This window comes from Hylobates moloch, unplaced genomic scaffold (genome assembly GCF_009828535.3).
Source record: "Hylobates moloch isolate HMO894 unplaced genomic scaffold, HMol_V3 SCAFFOLD_18, whole genome shotgun sequence".
In the NCBI taxonomy this organism is placed as follows: Eukaryota; Metazoa; Chordata; class Mammalia; order Primates; family Hylobatidae; genus Hylobates; species Hylobates moloch.
Window position 1 is genome coordinate 44,664,680 of NW_026652293.1, and position 18,023 is coordinate 44,682,702.

The 18,023-nt window shown below is 36.9% G+C and overlaps 1 protein-coding gene across 3 annotated transcripts in view; it reads right to left on the minus strand.

Annotated features, from left to right (window-relative positions):
* Nucleotides 1–18,023, minus strand: part of PRKAA2 (protein kinase AMP-activated catalytic subunit alpha 2) — a 78,491-nt gene that overhangs the window by 11,723 nt on the left and 48,745 nt on the right. For 2 of the 3 annotated variants that reach the window (XM_032137736.2, XM_058430722.1), the window contains 4 exons: nt 11,538–11,631; nt 10,523–10,667; nt 9,183–9,270; nt 6,852–7,076 (listed from right to left, as the gene is read on the minus strand). In XM_032137736.2, the coding sequence (XP_031993627.1) occupies nt 6,852–7,076; nt 9,183–9,270; nt 10,523–10,667; nt 11,538–11,631 (552 nt within the window). Of the gene's footprint in view, nt 1–621; nt 679–6,851; nt 7,077–9,182; nt 9,271–10,522; nt 10,668–11,537; nt 11,632–18,023 lie in introns of those variants that run through there. The other variant, XM_058430723.1, reaches the window with a different exon arrangement.

The window sequence follows — 18,023 nt, forward strand, 5'->3', positions numbered from 1 at the left end:
TTAAAGACTTTCTGATAAAGGTGGTGTTAATAATAATAAATATGCTTTTTTTCTTTTCTAACCACTTATCTGAGTGAGGTCAGACCTTTACACACTTCAACTAATACAATTTAATGCAACAGACTGAATGAAGAAGGTATGAGAACCACACTTCAGCTAATACAAAATAGTGCAACAGATTCAATGAAGAACGTATGAGAACCTAGCTGTCTTTGATATAAAGTCATTCTTCTCACAATTTTTTTTGGAAAATATGGTTATTTTTCATGAAAGATGTATTATTTAACACAGTTATTTTTAAATAAATTACATATTTTCTTAATTTCTCAGTTTTAATTCTAATATAGTAAATATTGATAGAGACAACCTACATTTTAAAAAATTCCCCTTGAGGTCCTCAATAATTTTTAAGAGTTACAAGATTTTAAAATCAAAAAGTTTGAGAACTGCTCTCCTAAGCCTTATTTTCTCACACTTCTGGGCCTTTGCGCTTGATGTTACTATTGTTATCCTAGAATACCAAACTATTTTCATCTAACACAAACTACTCCTTCGAGATTGTTTAGGCATTATTACCTGGTAGAATTGGACATCCCCTAAGTTCGGATGAAGATATATTTTGACTGAATGTCTTCTATTCACTGATTAATTTATTTTTGAATATTTACTGAAGACATACTATGGACAAAAAGAAACATTCCTCACAAAGATTATATTTTAGCTGAATAGAGATTAAACAAATATATATAAAATATAGTTACAAATATACAAATATGCAAATCCTGTGATAAAGATTGCAAGAGAAATTGCATAGAGTAAAATGAGAGTATATAATTTAGAATGAGAGGCAGGTGATCAGGGAAGCCACTCTGAGTAATATTTAAGCTGACACTAGAATGATCTGAAGTCAGCTATGCAAAGAGTTGCGGAACAGATATTCTCAGCAAAAGAAACAATATGTGCAAAGACCATGAGACAAGAAAGAGTTATGCTGTGCTCTAGGAACTGGAATGAGCTCAACATCATGAAAGAAGAATGAGTTATGAGATGGAGTGCCAAATGAAATCAGGTATTTCTAAGAATTGTAGGCCATAAAAAGGAAATCTCATGATTTGAACTGGTGGCTGATGAAAATCATTGAAGCATTTTAAAGAGACAGGGTAACATAACCTAGTTATCATTCTGTAAAGATCATTTTGTTTGTGGTATAGAAAATGAATTGAAAAGATAAAAATGATGATGGTGATGCTAGTTGCAATAGTCCAAGTAAGAAATAATGGTGTGTCAGGCCCTGAGGATATGTACAAAGATAAAACTTCTACAGCTACTAGACTTTTCTATCACAATACATTCTTTTAGTTGTTGATTTTTTTCTTAATCTTGCCCAGTAAACTGACAACTTCTTGAAATAGTGACCATACCTTATTTAGCTCTACCCTACTACCTAGTAGAGTAAATGCTCAATGCTGCATATATGATAAATAGACAAAGTATGGACACAAAAAACAATTCATTCATGTGTTTATTGGCTATATAATAATATTAAGCACCTATTAATGTTCAGCAATAAAAATAACTTGAGATAGATCTTTTCTATGTATTTTTTTGAGATGGAGTCTCACTCTGTCACCCAGGCTGGAGTGCAGTAGCGCAATCTTGGCTCACTGCAACCTCTGCCTCCCAGGTTCAAGTGATTCTCCTGTCTCAGCCTCCCGAGTACCTGGGATTACAGGTGCGCATCACCACACCCAGTTACAAAAGAAGTAAAAGAAGACAAAAATTATGTTACATGTCTAATATTTTTAAAATATCAATGACAAATAGAAAAGTTAAGCACTTTCAAAGTAAACTCAAAAAATCTATTATTCCATAAAACAATAAAATACTAGCAAAAACTGTGAAAATCAACTTTTTCAGAACCCTGGAAATTAACCAAAAACTGTGAAAATCAACTTTTTCAGAACCCTGGAAATTAACCAAAGGCTTGCAACAATCCGAAGACTGTTTATTCAAGAAAAATGGCTGAATCTCAGTAAGAAAGGTGAGATTTTTGGCTTTTTAAGTTGCCCTAAGTCCACTTCCCTTTGTCCAGCTCCATGGCAGCCTTGAAAACCAATAGCCTCATAATCATAGAGCTGAGAAAACAGGAGCTTAACAATCACTGGGGCATTGAGGTGGGGAGAATAGAGGAGCAGAATAGTTTAGAGCTCCCCAAAAATCTTACCATGAGAGAACTGTCATTATTTTACATGTCTAGCAGTTCTCTGGAAACCTCCACTAACAAGCCTGGTTTTTATGTGAACTGACTCAGAGTTCACTCCTGCAAACAGCCTTCTCCCCAGGGCATTTGTTAAAAAAGAAAAAAAAAAAATCAATGGCAACTGTCTAACATCCCAACTGCCTGAAGCAGCACTGAAAGTTGGGTAAACAAAAAGCTGACCAAAACACTTAAAAGGAAAAATTAGGAAACACAATTTCCAGAGGGGTCTTTGGAAAGCTCTGATATATTTCTGGGACTCGAAAAGGCCAGAAACAAATGCAGGGTTGTATGTTTGCCCGAGAAAAAACTGAAAGGGCCATAATTTCTCACCACTGGCAGATTTTGAGGCTCTGCATAAGCAGGAAGTGCAGGCTAAGGCAGAGTTACAACTGCCTGTTGCAGCACTGAGGATATACCCCAACATCACACAGAGCCCATCAGCAAAGGATGGGAGACTTATTAGATCAGGGCATTTAAGGAAATTTTTATCTAATCACTAGCTGATCATTAAGCTAACCAAAGAGAGATTTCAGTAGCCATATATAAAAAAGAATACAGATTTTACAGAATCAGATCAGGAAAATCACTAAACAAACAAACAGGAGCAGCAGCAACAACATACGACAATTATAAACTCTAGGTATATACACCCAAGAGAAATGAAAGCATAGCCATACAAACTGTGTATGTAAATGTTCATGGAAACAGTAGTCATAAAAGCCACAAATTAGAAACAATTCAATCTTCATCAACTAATGCATAAACAAAATGTAGTATATTCATACACTGGAATATTTTTCAAGGAAAAAAAATGAAGTACTAACACATGCTACAGTAGGAAAGTACTTTGTAAACATTATGCTAAATGACAGACGCCAGATACAAAAGACCACATACTGTATGATTCCATTTATATGAAATGTCCAGAACAGGCACAGACATAGAAAGTAGATTAGTGGTTGCCAGGGGATAGGAGGAAGGGGAAATGGGGAGTGACTGTTAATGTGTATAGTTTCTTTCAGGGGTGATAAAAAAGCTCTGGAATTAGATGGCCATAATGATTATGGAACTTTGTGAATATACTAAAAGCCAGTGAATTATACAATCTAAAGGGATAAATTTATGATATGCGAATTATATTTTAAAAATTAATTTTAAAAAACAATAAGGAAACAATCGACATTGATTTCTAACTCATTAATTTAGTCAAATGACCATAATTGCTTGTAATAACTGACAATCTTAAAAGCCATCCTTCTAGCTTTTGATTTTCAGGAGTCAGTTTCTGAACCAACTCTACCAAAGTGAGCAATAACTAGGATGTTTATGTAGGTTCATCTGAGACAAAAGCAATTTACTTCACATGGGCTATTATACAGGCAACAGAAATTATATTTTTCTATCACTACTACCTGATACCTGAAATTGATATATGACTTAAGGTTAGATTATAAAGACTATCAAATTTTAGAAACCTCATGATATGCCCAAATTTCTTTAAGTGTGGCTAAAAGATTTTCAAATATTCCCTCAAAAATAATAATAGCTAATATTATGTTCTAAACATTGTTCTAAAAGCTTTAATTATATTAAGTTGAATATTTGCAGTTTCTGATATTCAATCATTTTTAGGCCTACTTAAATGGCAATTTCACATGGTTTGATCTATGACTACACTCCCCAAAATTCTAATATATGTGGGAAGTAACTAAGTTGCACATAGCTAATAAACAGATGCACTGGGATTTGTGCTCAGTTGAACTTCAGACCTCTCACTTTAACTATGATAACATTAATACTATTACTAAGCTTAAGATACCTGGAGAACACAAAGATGTGTTTTCCATGAAGATAATATCTGCCTTGTTTACCACTATATTCCCAGCACCTAGCACAAGACCTTGCACAGAGCAGATGTGAAATAAATATTTGTTGAATGAATAAAAACGAAAATGGATAAATAAGCAAATAAATATGAAGACATATTTTCGAACTTCCAATGGCTATCTTACAAGAAAATGATAGATGTACAAAAATAATATTGAGACAGTAAGTATATAGTAGCATAAGAGATAAAATATGATAGATTGAAAGAAGGATAGATATCACCGAACTGATGTAACAATTTGTAATAGTAGAAATGGCACAGGTTTTGAATTCAGGTTAAGTTCCAAGTTGAGCCCCGTTGTGCTCCTTATTAGCTGTGTAATTTCCAACAAACATAGATTTACTCAACATTTAATATGTGTTAGACCTTGTGCATTTTGCTATGAATTAATAATTGGTCCCCAATTTAAAGTAATTTATAATTTAATAGGGGCAAACAGATACATAAATCATGATGTAACCTTTCTGAGCTTCAGTTTCATGGTTTGTAAAATGGTTTATAGCTATCTATGAAAAGTCAATGCAATAACATAAGTCAAGCCATAAAGCAAAATGCTTGGTATTTTTTAATTTTTCAATGATCAGTAATTCTTTTCCCTATTGAACTATATTTTATCAAATCAAGAATTCCCAAACATTGGCCAGACGTGGTGGCTCATGCCTGTAATCCTAGCACTTTGGGAGGCCAAGATGGGAAAATTGCTTTAGGCCAGGAGTTCAAGACCAGCCTGGTAAACATAGCAAGACCCCATCTCTTTAAAAAAAAAAAAAAAAAAAAAAAAAGAATTAAATGAAAAGAATTCCCAAACACTAAAAAATTGAATATAGATAAGTAAATATATATGATATAAGTAAAAAAAGATGAAAACTATAGATTCAAGTTATCATATTAGTACAGAGATGAATAATACTTTCATGCCATCTACCTATGTACAAATTAACTGTTCCCAGTAAACGTATTTACATTTGTCTTCTGAAGTCTATAAATATGCAAACATCTGTTTTAAAGCAATGAATCAGTATTATTACCATTTGACTTTTTTTTAAATAAAAAAATATTTTAATATAGATGGGCTCTCACTATGTTGACCAGGCTAGTCTTGACCTTCTGGGCTCAAGCAATCTTCCCATCTCAGCCTCGCAAAGTGTTGGGATTACAGGCATGAGCCACTGCCCCCAGCCTATTACTATTCTAAATGTATATGCTGATATGAGCAGCTGCAAATATATCAGCATGTCTAATTTTCTAAGGAAAAGTCAATTAACAGAAGTATATATGCTAAAGAACTACGAACATAAAGGGCTTTTTTCCTGCTAAGTTCATTTTTATAATTAAATCTCGTGGCTAATTTACACTTTTATATTGTTATACATGAGGTTTGGAACACTGAAGAAAGGCTGGGAAAAGAAAATGATACATAAATGCAAAAAGAATCATCAGTCCTTGCCTGTATGAAATCAGCAGCAGTCACATAAACAGCTATCTCAGCCATCATTTAAATATTCCAAAGGTCAGAGGTCTCAAAACAGTCTTTTCTGGAACTGGGTGCAATGACTCACACCTGTAATCCCAACACTTTGGGAGGGCAAGGTGGGTGGATCACTTGAGCCCAGAAGTTCAAGACCAGCCTGGGCAACATGGCAAAACTCCATTTCTACTAAAAATACAACAACAACAAAAAATTAGCTGGGTGTGGTGGCTCACACCTATAGTCCCAGCTACTCAGGAGCCTGAGGTGGGAGGATCACCTCAGCTTGGGAGGTTGAGGCTACAGTGAGCTGTGATCACACCACTGCACTCCAGCCTGGGCGACAGAGTGAGACCCTGCCTTAAAAAAAAAAAGAAAAAAAAAAGTCTTTGCTGGCTAATGATGAAAAGGGGAAGAGTTCTGGAAAGATGTCAAAAGAACATGTTTGTAAACAAACACGGATGAAATCTTAAGTAAGAACAAAAAACCTCTAAGAAACATGCCTTGATAAGTCATAGGCAGGATGCAATGAATCATCTTGCTACTATACACAGGTGTGTGATATACAAAGGTCATATTCATAGGCGCATCAGCAATGGCACTTTCCAAACTTTCTCAAGTGACACAAAAGCCTTCACAGTAAGCTGACTAGCAGCTATTGAATTCAAAAACTTAGCAAAACTTTTTATGCTTTATGTCTTTAACCACATGTAAAATACAAAATCTCACCCTATTTCTCCATTTGAAATTTCTTCAGACACTTTCTAAGCATACCATCTTTCCAGGCCTTTTAGTATTGTGTAGTCAAAGATGAATAAGACACACTCTCTACCCTGATATCATAATTTAAGAGAGAAAAAAGACACACTGAGAAATAACTAGATACAGGATGAGAATTAAATAATAAAAGCATGAACAAAATGTTGATAAAACAGAAATGGAAGCACCTGTGGAAATCACAAAAGGGGTGGCATGAACTTTAATGGATGAATGGAAGTCTATCAGGTCAAAAAAGAAACAAGAAAAGGCATCAAGGCAAAGTGAATAATATAAACAGACATGAGGCATAAAATCTATGTTAGGTTTGAGAAACAAGGACATGTTCAATGTGGCTGAAGCACAAGTACTAGGGGTGAGGTGGTGAGGGCAGGAAATGAGACTTTGGGAGAATCATTTAATTAACATTATTATTCCTATGAGAAAATATGCAGAACAGGAACAAAAAGAAAAATCACCTTATGTCTTTGATAGTTGCTCGTTTCAGTGGGTCAACCTGCAGCATATGCATCAGGAGAGTGGCGACAGAACGATTGAGATATTCTGGGATATAAAAGACACCACCTCGGATCTTCTTAAATAACGTAGGTACATGCTCATCATCAAATGGGAGGGTGCCACAAAGAAGAGCATACAAGATAACACCACAGCTCCAGATATCAACTTCAGGACCTGCATACAATCTAAGAAAAAAGATGACAACACAAACCTGAAATTCAAGTATCACTTTTTCTCTATGTACCCTACTTCTATATATAGGTAGTCTACATTCAGTACATATTCATTTCCAAGGTCTTTAATGAAGTCCATGGCCGCTCCCCAATATTCGGTGTTTGTTCCCCAAAGAGAGTAATGGGGCTAGCCAACCACTATTCAAGCCTGCCAAGTGAATAGGGTATTTTTATTTGTCACAAATTCATTTAACTGAAACATACTAATTAAAACATATAATACTTTCTGTGGTTGATTTTTGAGGGAAACAAACTAGATGACCACAAACTTGAAAAAATACTATGGCGTATAGGTTAAATCTTTTTCCCAAAGAACTATTACAAGAAAGAAAACATACATATAATGTATACATATAATAGAATTTCTACCCAGGCACACCTTTAAAGAATATTTAAGGCTGTTCACGCTAGCTCACACCTGTAATCCTAGCACTTTGGGAGGATGAGGCGGGTGGATTGCTTGAGGCTACGAGTTTGAGGCCAGCCTAGGCAACATGGTGAAACGCTGCTTCTACTAAAAATACAAAAAATAGCCAGGGATGGTGGTGCACATCTTAGTCCCAGCTACTCAGAAGGCTGAGGTGGGGAGGATCACCTGAGCCCAGGAGGTGGTACAGTGAGCTGAGATTGTCCCACTGCACTCTAGCCTAGGCGACAGAGTGAGACTCTATCTCAAAAAATAATAATAATAATAATGATATATATAAAATATATATTATACATTATATATAGAGAGAGATTTAAAACATTAAAATATTTAATTAGTACTGTGTAGACAGTATTTATCCTGTATCACATTATCCTGAGTACTTACCACTTCCATTCTCATCACTTCCTAACTCATATGACTAAAATTATCTTTGATTCAGATAACCTATGCTTATAGTATTATTCCTTTTTTCTCTTATGTTTCTACAGCATTACAATTCCCATGATAGCATATTACCATACTCAAACCTGGGTCTGAGGTAACAAAGTAATTCTCTACTATTCTAATGAAAAGAATACAATCCGTTTATATAAAAAATGGTGATTGTTTACATCATTTGCTGTATTGTTGGAATGGACTGAATGGACTGAATGCTTATGTCCTCCCAAAATTCATGTGTTGAAATCCTAACCCCTAAGGAGATAGTATTAGCAGGTGGGGACTTTAGGGGGGGTGATTAGGTCACTAGTGCAGAGTTCTCATGAATGGGATCAGTGCCCTTATAAGTGCGACCCCAGAGAGATCCCTCGTCCCTTTCACCATGTGAAGTTACAGTGAGCATACAGTAGTCTACTAGGAAGTAGACCCTCACCAGATACCAAATCTGCTGGCACCTTTATCTTGGACTTCCCAGACTTCAGAACTGTGAGAAATACATTTCTGTTGTTTATAAGCCATCACCTTTATTGTGTCTTTCTTATAGCAGCCCAAATGGACTAAGATAATTCTTTATCTGCTATTTGCAATAATACTTTTACCATATTTTCTCTCATAGGATTCTAACTTTTAAAATCACACATTGATCACTGTAGAAAGACTTGAGTTTACCACTGCAATCTGTATAAACATTTTTATAATGTACCAATGAATAAGTTATATGAGTAACTACACAATCTCTACTTGTGTAGTTTAATTTCATGAAACAATATTGTCCCCCAAAATCTCATTCTTCCAAACACAAAATATAAAACAATGCTCTATATACTTTGGAAAATATGCAAGGTATTATTAAAGAACTATATCTAATAAATAAATAATGACACTAGCTTAAATTTAGCAAATTCTTACTCTCTTATCTGCACTTTTGTAAAATGAAAGATATGTTAAATCAGGATCTACTTCAGTTATTTTTCTAATGGGGAAAACTTCGTAAGTATATTTATAATGACATCTAAATGAAATGTTTAACATTTTTTAATATAACTATTATCCCTTTAACAATGGAAAAATAAATGAACAATCCATTTCTACCATGTTAAAATCTTACCTTCCATAAAGAATATATTGTAATTAAATGTTATCAAAATTAACACAAGATTACAAAAAGCTTATGCTTCACTGATTATTACCTGCCTGAGATGACTTCAGGTGCTGCATAATTTGGAGATCCGCAACTAGTTCTCAGAAATTCACCATCTGACATCATATTAGATAATCCTAAAAATAAAAGTAATGTTTACTTGGTGCTAGATATTTTTAAAAGTAGATAAAGTCATAAATATGAGCAAAATTTCAAGTTCTTGATCCTCCATACATCATTGTTTTTTAGTTATTAAAAAAAAGCAGTGGAAAGCATTTAACTGGAAAGAGACCCTCTCAGAGTGCTTACACTATAACAAAAAAGCTAAAGCACATCACATATATAAGTGAAACTAAATTTCCTTTCTAAATAAAAATGTTGATTCCCATCACAAATGAGGTTATTCTGAAGCATATTAACTTTCCCAAACATTAAAACATCAAAATATTATTTACCTATTTCCATAGTCAAAAGAATAAAATAGAGACTACTACTTTTTTGCCCTATGCTTTCAAAAGCCTCTTTAAATTCTATAATTAGAAACCAGATGGGCCCCACCTCATAAAGAGATTATGTTCCAAAAGTTTTTAATTTAGAAATATTTAATTCAACATAGAAAAAATAATCTATTGAACCAAAAATCTAGTTGAGCTATAGTAATAAATAAGTTTCATGATTTAGAGAAGGAAGAGAAATAGAGAAAGTAGTTTCTAGGTTTTTAGATTAAAGACAAGGTATAGACCACAAATAAGCAACAATAGCCAGTACCTTTCTATCTCTTTCTCTTTAATTTCTCACTTCCTAGTCTTTTTCTCAAATACCCTATTAAGGCATCCTTTCCACGTATGTTTATCCCAGAAAGTGTTTGGAGTATAAAAATAAGATTTTATGTACCTTTTACCCCTGACAAAAACTATTCTCTAATCAAGTTATTAGACGTTACACCTAAGGACCTCTTTGTGGATCAATTCAGAAGGGCTTTTTTCCAACTGCATGCATATTTTCAGGTACCTCGGTTTATATGCATTCATCAGGGAAAGTGCCCATACTTTCATGAGATTTTCAAAGAAGTCTAGGACTCCTCCCCTCTCTTCAAAAAAAAAAAAAAAAAAAAAAACAGTTATGCATCATTTCCTTAGGAGAAAATGCAGATTGAATAGATTTATCTTGATGACAACCTTCTAACTTCTCTAGAGGTATCTGCATTTTTAAAGTGTATTTAATGAAAATTTAATTAAATGAAAAAAAAAAAGCTACTGAGGAGATTTCAGCTAATCCCTTTTCATGGTACAGAACGTACAAGGTTGAAATGGAAAGTTCTTAGTTCAATGAGTTGTTATGCTTTAAAAGGTAGCTAGTACATTTCTGAACAACCCTGGAGTTACATACCAAAATCAGCTATCTTGGCATTCATGTGTGCGTCCAACAGGACATTTTCTGGTTTCAGGTCTCGATGAACAACCATATGCCTATGACAGTAATCCACAGCAGACAGAATCTGCTGAAAGAGCCGCCTGGCTTCCATCTCTTCAACCTATCAAGCATAAAAGAAACTGCATTAAGAATATCTGGGGCTGGGCACAGTGGCCTATGCCTGTAATCCCAGCATTTTGGGAGGCCGAGGCAGGTGGATTACCTGAGGTCAGGAGTTCGAGACCAGCCTGACCAATAAGGTGAAACCCCATCTCTACTAAAAATACAAAAATTAGCCGGGCATGGTGGCATGTACCTGTAGTTCCAGCTACTCAGGAGAGTGGGACAGGAGAATTGCTTGTACTGGGAGGCAGAGGTTGCAGTGAGCTGAGATCATGCCACTGCGCTCCAGCCTGGGCAACAGAGCAAGAGTCTGTCTCAAAAAAAAAAAATCTGAGACATCTATTTAACAAGAGTTTTAATTTCATAATTAGGCTAAATATAATTAAGCAAGCTAGAATTATGTTGGAATTCTCAACAAATCAGACAAAATAAACCAACCAAAAGCTTGTCAAAGCTCAACATGTCAACAGACAAGTTTTTCTTTGTTGCTAAGCAGAAATATTTAAATTTCAATTAATATTATTAAATGTGCACAATGTTTTGGGGAATTGACAGCAAAACAAACTAAAACAGAACATATGTGAAAGTGCTAAGAAAAGGAAATAACTGATCTTCAACATGATTTTATGGAACAGATTTTAAAAAGCATGCGCATCATTTTGGCAATTAAGTGAAACATATTTTCTAAAATCAGTATTTCAAAAGGTATGCTTTTTAAGAAAGAAAATTTGTCTAACACTATATGTCTAGTTGAGCATTATCATAAAAGCAACTTCAACCTTGAAGATATCTTTGCATTCTTCTATTTTCCAATACTTTCCTTTTTATTAGTTTAGAGATTTAGTATACCAGATAGTATGTTACTCACCCGTCCATGCTTACAGATGTAGTCAAATAATTCACCTCCAGACACATATTCCATTACCATAAAAAAATCTGTTGGAGTGCTGATCACCTGGTATCTTTTTTGTTAATTAAAAAAAGTTAACAAAATATGTTACTTTAACCAAAATCAACCTGGTATATCTACTCTTGCTACAATTTTATATTTCAATGTTTTATAATACTTTAAGATGGCAACAAATTATATGTTATCAAAATAATCACAGAGCAATAAACACGGACCATTACAAAATTATTCTATTTCTTGAGGCTCATGGCCATTCCTTTAGATCCTCCCTTTCATGTTTACATAATTTTTGAAATCTTTCCCTCTTCAACAACTAAGTTAAGCATTAATTTTCCCATATAAACAAAAATTTGTTTACAGTCAAAGGAGATGAGGTATCACATATTTAAAGATAAACAGAAAATATACTTGGGCCAGACACTATGGCTCACGCCTGTAATCCCAGCACTTTGCAAGGCCAAGGTGGGAGAATCGCTTGAGCTCAGGGCAATGTTTTGGGGAATTGACAGTAAAACAAACTAAAACAGAACATACATGAAAGTGCTAAGAAAAGAAAATAACTGATCTTCAACATGATTTTATGGAACCAATTTTGAAAAGCATAGGCATCATGTTGGCAATTAAGTGGAATATATCTTCTAAAGTCAGTATTTTACCAGCCTGGGCAACATAGCAAGACCTCATTTCTGTAAAACATATATATATTTTCCTGGACATGTAATATGATGCTACAGGGATACATTCAGCAAAATCCAGAAGGTGAAAAATGACCATTTCCCCAACAAATAAAACGCAAGAAAAAAAGGGAAAGGATAAACTATATGTTAAAAGTAACTTCAGAGACATACTGACCAATTATGCTGTATAGACTTATTTTGATTCTGATTCAAATAAACCAACTTTAAAAACCATTTATGAAACAATCAGGAAAGTCTACATGCTGATTAGTAGTGGATAATGTTGTTAAATATTTTAATTAAGACGTGATAGGCCGGGCACGGCGGCTGACGCCTGTAATCCCAGCACTTTGGGAGGCCAAGGCAGGCAGATCACGAGGTCAGGAGATTGAGACCATCCTGGCTAAACCAAACACGGTGAAACCCCGTCTCTACTAAAAATACAAAAAATTAGCCGAGCATGGTGGCGGGCACCTGTAGTCCCAGCTACTCGGGAGGCTGAGGCAGGAGAATGGCGTGAACCCAGGAGGCGGAGCTCGCAGTGAGCCAAGATCACGCCACTGCACTCCAGCCTGGGCAACACAGTGAGACCCCACCTCAAAAAAAAAAAAAAAAAAAAAAAAAGATGTGATGATACTATGTTTATGTTATTTAGAATTTAAAAAGTATTTTCTAGAGTAGATACTGAAGAGTTTACAGATTAAAAAGATAATGTTGAGATTTGCTTCAAAATAATCTGGCATAGGGGAAATGGGGGGGAGCAGAAAAAACAATGATTTGACTATTGTTGAAGCTGAATAAGACATGCATGGGGTTTCGGCAGACGAGCCAAGATGGTCGAATAGGAACAGCTCCGGTCTACAGCTCCCAGCCTAAGCGACACAGAAGACAGGTGATTTCTGCATTTCTGTTTGAGGTACCGGTTTCATCTCACTAGGGAGTGCCAAACAGTGGGTGCAGGACAGTCCGTGAAGTGCACTGTGCGCGAGCCAAAGCAGGGCGAGGCATTGCCTCACTCGGGAAGCACAAGGGGTCAGGGAGTTCCTTTTCCTAGTCAAAGAAAGGGGTAACAGACGGCACCTGGAAAATCGGGTCAGTCCCACCCTAATACTGTGCTTTTCCAACGGGCCTGGAAAACGGCACACTAGGAGATTGTGTCCCGCACCTGGCTCGGAGGGTCCTATGCCCACGGAGTCTCACTGATTGCTAGCACAGCAGTCTGATATCAAACTGCAAGGCGGCAACCAGGCTGGCGGAGGGGCGCCTGCCATTGCCCAGGCTTGCTTAGGTAAACAAAGAGGCCAGGAAGCTCGAACTGGGTGGAGCCCACCATAGCTCAAGGAGGCCTGCCTGCCTCTCTAGGCTCCACCTCTGGGGGCAGGGCACAGACAAACAAAAATTCAGCAGGAACCTCTGCAGACTTTAATGTCCCTGTCTGACTGACAGCTTTGAAGAGAGTAGTGGTTCTCCCAGCACGCAGCTGGAGATCTGAGAACGGACAGACTGCCTCCTAAAGTGGGTCCCTCACCCCCCAGCAGCCTAACTGGGAGGCACCCCCCAGTAGGTACAGACTGACACCTCACTCGGCCGGGTACTCCTCTGAGACAAAACTTCCAGAGGAAACTATCAGACGGCTGAATTTGTGGTCTCACGAAAATCCGCTGTTCTGCAGCCACCGCTGCTGACACCCAGCCAAACAGGGTCTGGAGTGGACCTCTAGTAAACTCCAACAGACCTGCAGCTGGGGGTCCTGTCTGGGAGATGGAAAACTAACAAACAGAAAGGACATCCACACCAAAAACCCATCTGTACATCACCCTCATCAAAGACCAAAAGTAGATAAAACCACAAAGATGGGGAAAAAAGAGAGCAGAAAAACTGGAAACTCTAAAAAGCAGAGCACCTCTCCTCCTCCAAAGAAACGCAGTTCCTCACCAGCAACGGAACAAAGCTGGACGGAGGATGACTTGGACGAGTTGAGAGAAGAAGGCTTCAGACGATCAAACTACTCCGAGCTACGGGAGGAAATTCAAAACAATAGCAAAGAAGTTAAAAACTTTGAAAAAAAATTAGACGAATGGATAACTAGAATAACCAATGGAGAGAAGGGCTTAAAGGAGCTGATGGAGCTGAAAGCCAAGTATTGAGAACTACGCGAAGATTGCAGAAGCCTCAGTAGCAGATGCGATCAACTGGAAGAAAGGGTATTGCTGATGGAAGATGAAATGAATGAAATGAAGCGAGAAGGGAAGTTTAGAGAAAAAAAGAATAAAAAAAATGAATAAAGCCTCCAAGAAATTTGGGACTATGTGAAACGACCAAACCTACGTCTGATTGGTGTACCTGAAAATGACGGGGAGAATGGAACCAAGTTGGAAAACACTCTGCAAGATATAATCCAGGAGAACTTCCCCAATCTAGCAAGGCAGGCCAACATTCAGATTCAGGAAATGCAGAGAACACCACAAAGATACTCCTCGAGAAGAGCAACTCCAAGACACATAATTGTCAGATTCACCAAAGTTAAAATGAAGGAAAAAATGTTAAGGCAGCCAGAGAGAAAGGTCGGGTCACCCACAAAGGGAAGCCCATCAGACTAACAGCTGATCTCTCGGCAGAAACTCTACAAGCCAGAAGAGAGAGGGAGCCGATATTCAACATTCTTAAAGAAAAGAATTTTCAACCCAGAATTTCATATCCAGCCAAACTAAGCTTCATAAGTGAAGGAGAAATAAAATACTTTACAGACAAGCAAATGCTGCGTGATTTTGTCACCACCAGGCCTGCCCTAAAAGAGCTCCTGAAGGAAGCACTAAACATGGAAAGGAACAACCGGTACCAGCCCCTGCAAAAACATGCAAATTGTAAAGACCATCGAGGCTAGGAAGAAACTGCATCAACTAACGACCAAAATAACCAACCAACATCACAATGACAGGATCAGATTCACACATAAAAATATTAACTTTAAATGTAAATGGGCTAAATGCTCCAATTAAAAGACACAGCCTGGCAAACTGGATAAGGAGTCAGGACCCATCAGTGTGCTGTATTCAGGAAACCCATCTCACGTGCAGAGACACACATAGACTCAAAATAAAGGGATGGAGGAAGATCTATCAAGCAAATGGAAAACAAAAAAAGGCAGGGGTTGCAATCCTAGTCTCAGATAAAATAAACTTTAAACCAACAAAGATCAAACGAGACAAAGAAGGCCATTACATAATGGTAAAGGGATCAATTCAACAAGAAGAGCTATCGTAAATATATATGCACCCAACACAGGAGCACCTAGATTCATAAAGCAAGTCCTGAGTGACCTACAAAGGGACTTAAACTCCCACACAATAATAATGGGAGATTTTAACACCCCACTGTCAACATTAGACAGATCAACGAGACAGAAAGTTAACAAGGATATCCAGGAATTGAACTCAGCTCTGCACAAAGTGGACCTAATAGACATCTACAGAACTCTCCACCCCAAATCAACAGAATATACATTTTTTTCAGCACCACACCACACCTATTCCAAAATTGACCACATAGTTGGAAGTAAAGCTCTCCTCAGCAAATGAAAAAGAACAGAAATTATAACAAACTGTCTCTCAGACCACAGTGCAATCAAACTAGAACTCAGGATTAAGAAACTCACTCAAAACCACTCAACTACATGGAAACTGAACAATCTGCTCCTGAATGACTATTGGGTACATAATGAAATGAAGGCAGAAATAAAGATGTTCTTTGAAACCAACGAGAACAAAGACACAACATACCAGAATCTCTGAGACACATTCAAAGCAGTGTGTAGAGGGAAATTTACAGCACTAAATGCCCACAAGAGAAAGCAGGAAAGATCCAAAATTGACACCCTAACATCACAATTAGAAGAACTAGAAAAGCAAGAGCAAACACATTCAAAAGCTAGCAGAAGGCTAGAAATAACTAAAATCAGAGCAGAACTGAAGGAAATAGAGACACAAAAAACCCTTCAAAAAATTAATGAATCCATGAGCTGGTTTTTTGAAAAGATCAACAAAATTGATAGACCGCTAGCAAGACTAATAAAGAAAAAAAGAGAGAAGAATCAAATAGATGCAATAAAAAATGAAAAAGGGGATATCACCACCGATCCCACAGAAATACAATCTACCATCAGAGAATACTACAAACACCTCTATGCAAATAAACTAGAAAATCTAAAAGAAATGGATAAATTCCTCAACAAATACACCCTCCCAAGACTAAATCAGGAAGAAGTTGAATATCTGAATAGACCAATAACAGGTTCTGAAATTGCGGCAATAATCAATAGCTTACCAACCAAAGAGTCCAGAACCTGATGGATTCACAGCCGAATTCTACCAGAGGTACAAGGAGGAACTGGTACCATTCCTTCTGAAACTACTCCAATCGATAGAAAAAGAGGGAATCCTCCCTAACACATTTTATGAAGCCAGCATCGTCCTGATACCAAAGCCTGGCAGAGACATAACCAAAAAAGAGAATTTCAGACCAATATCCTTGATGAACATTGATGCAAAAATCCTCAATAAAATACTGGCAAACCGAATCCAGCAGCACATCAAAAAGCTTATCCACCATAATCAAGTGGGCTTCATCCCTGGGATGCAAGGCTGGTTCAACATATGCAAATCAATAAATGTAATCCAGCATATAAACAGAACCAAAGACAAAAACCACATGATTATCTCAATAGATGCAGAAAAGGCCTTTGACAAAATTCAACAACGCTTCATGCTAAAAACTCTCAATAAATTAGGTATTGATGGGACGTATCTCAAAATAATAAGAGCTATCTACGACAAACCCACAGCCAATATCATACTCAATGGGCCAAAACTGGAAGCATTCCCTTTGAAAACTGGCACAAGACAGGGATGCCCTCTCTCACCACTCCTATTCAACATAGTGCTGGAAGTTCTGGCCAGAGCAATCAGGCAGGAGAAGGAAATAAAGGGTATTCAATTAGGAAAACAGGAAGTCAAACTGTCCTTGTTTGCAGATGACACGATTGTATATCTAGAAAACCCCATTGTCTCAGCCCAAAATCTCCTTAAGCTGATTAGCAACCTCAGCAAAGTCTCAGGATACAAAATCAATGTACAAAAATCACAAGCATTCTTGTACACCAATCACAGACAAACAGAGAGCCAAATCATGAGTGAACTCCCATTCACAATTGCTTCAAAGAGAATAAAATAGCTAGGAATCCAACTTACAAGGGATGTGAAGGACCTCTTCAACGAGAACTACAAACCACTGCTCAATGAAATAAAAGAGGATACAAACAAATGGAAGAACATTCCATGCTCATGGGTTGGAAGAATCAATATCGTGAAAATGGCCATACTGCCTAAGGTAATTTATAGATTCAATGCCATCCCCATCAAGCTACCAATGACTTTCTTCACAGAATTGGAAAAAAACTACTTTAAAGTTCATATGGAACCAAAAAAGAGCCCGCATTGCCAAGTCAATCCTAAGCCAAAAGAACAAAGCTGGAGGCATCACGCTACCTGACTTCAAACTATACTACAAGGCTACAGTAACCAAAACAGCATGGTACTGGTACCACAACAGAGACATAGATCAATGGAACAGAACAGAGCCCTCAGAAATGATGCCGCATAGCTACAACTATCTGATCTTTGACAAACCTGACAAAAACAAGAAATGGGGAAAGGATTCCCTATTTAATAAATGGTGCTGGGAAAACTGGCTAGCCATATGTAGAAAGCTG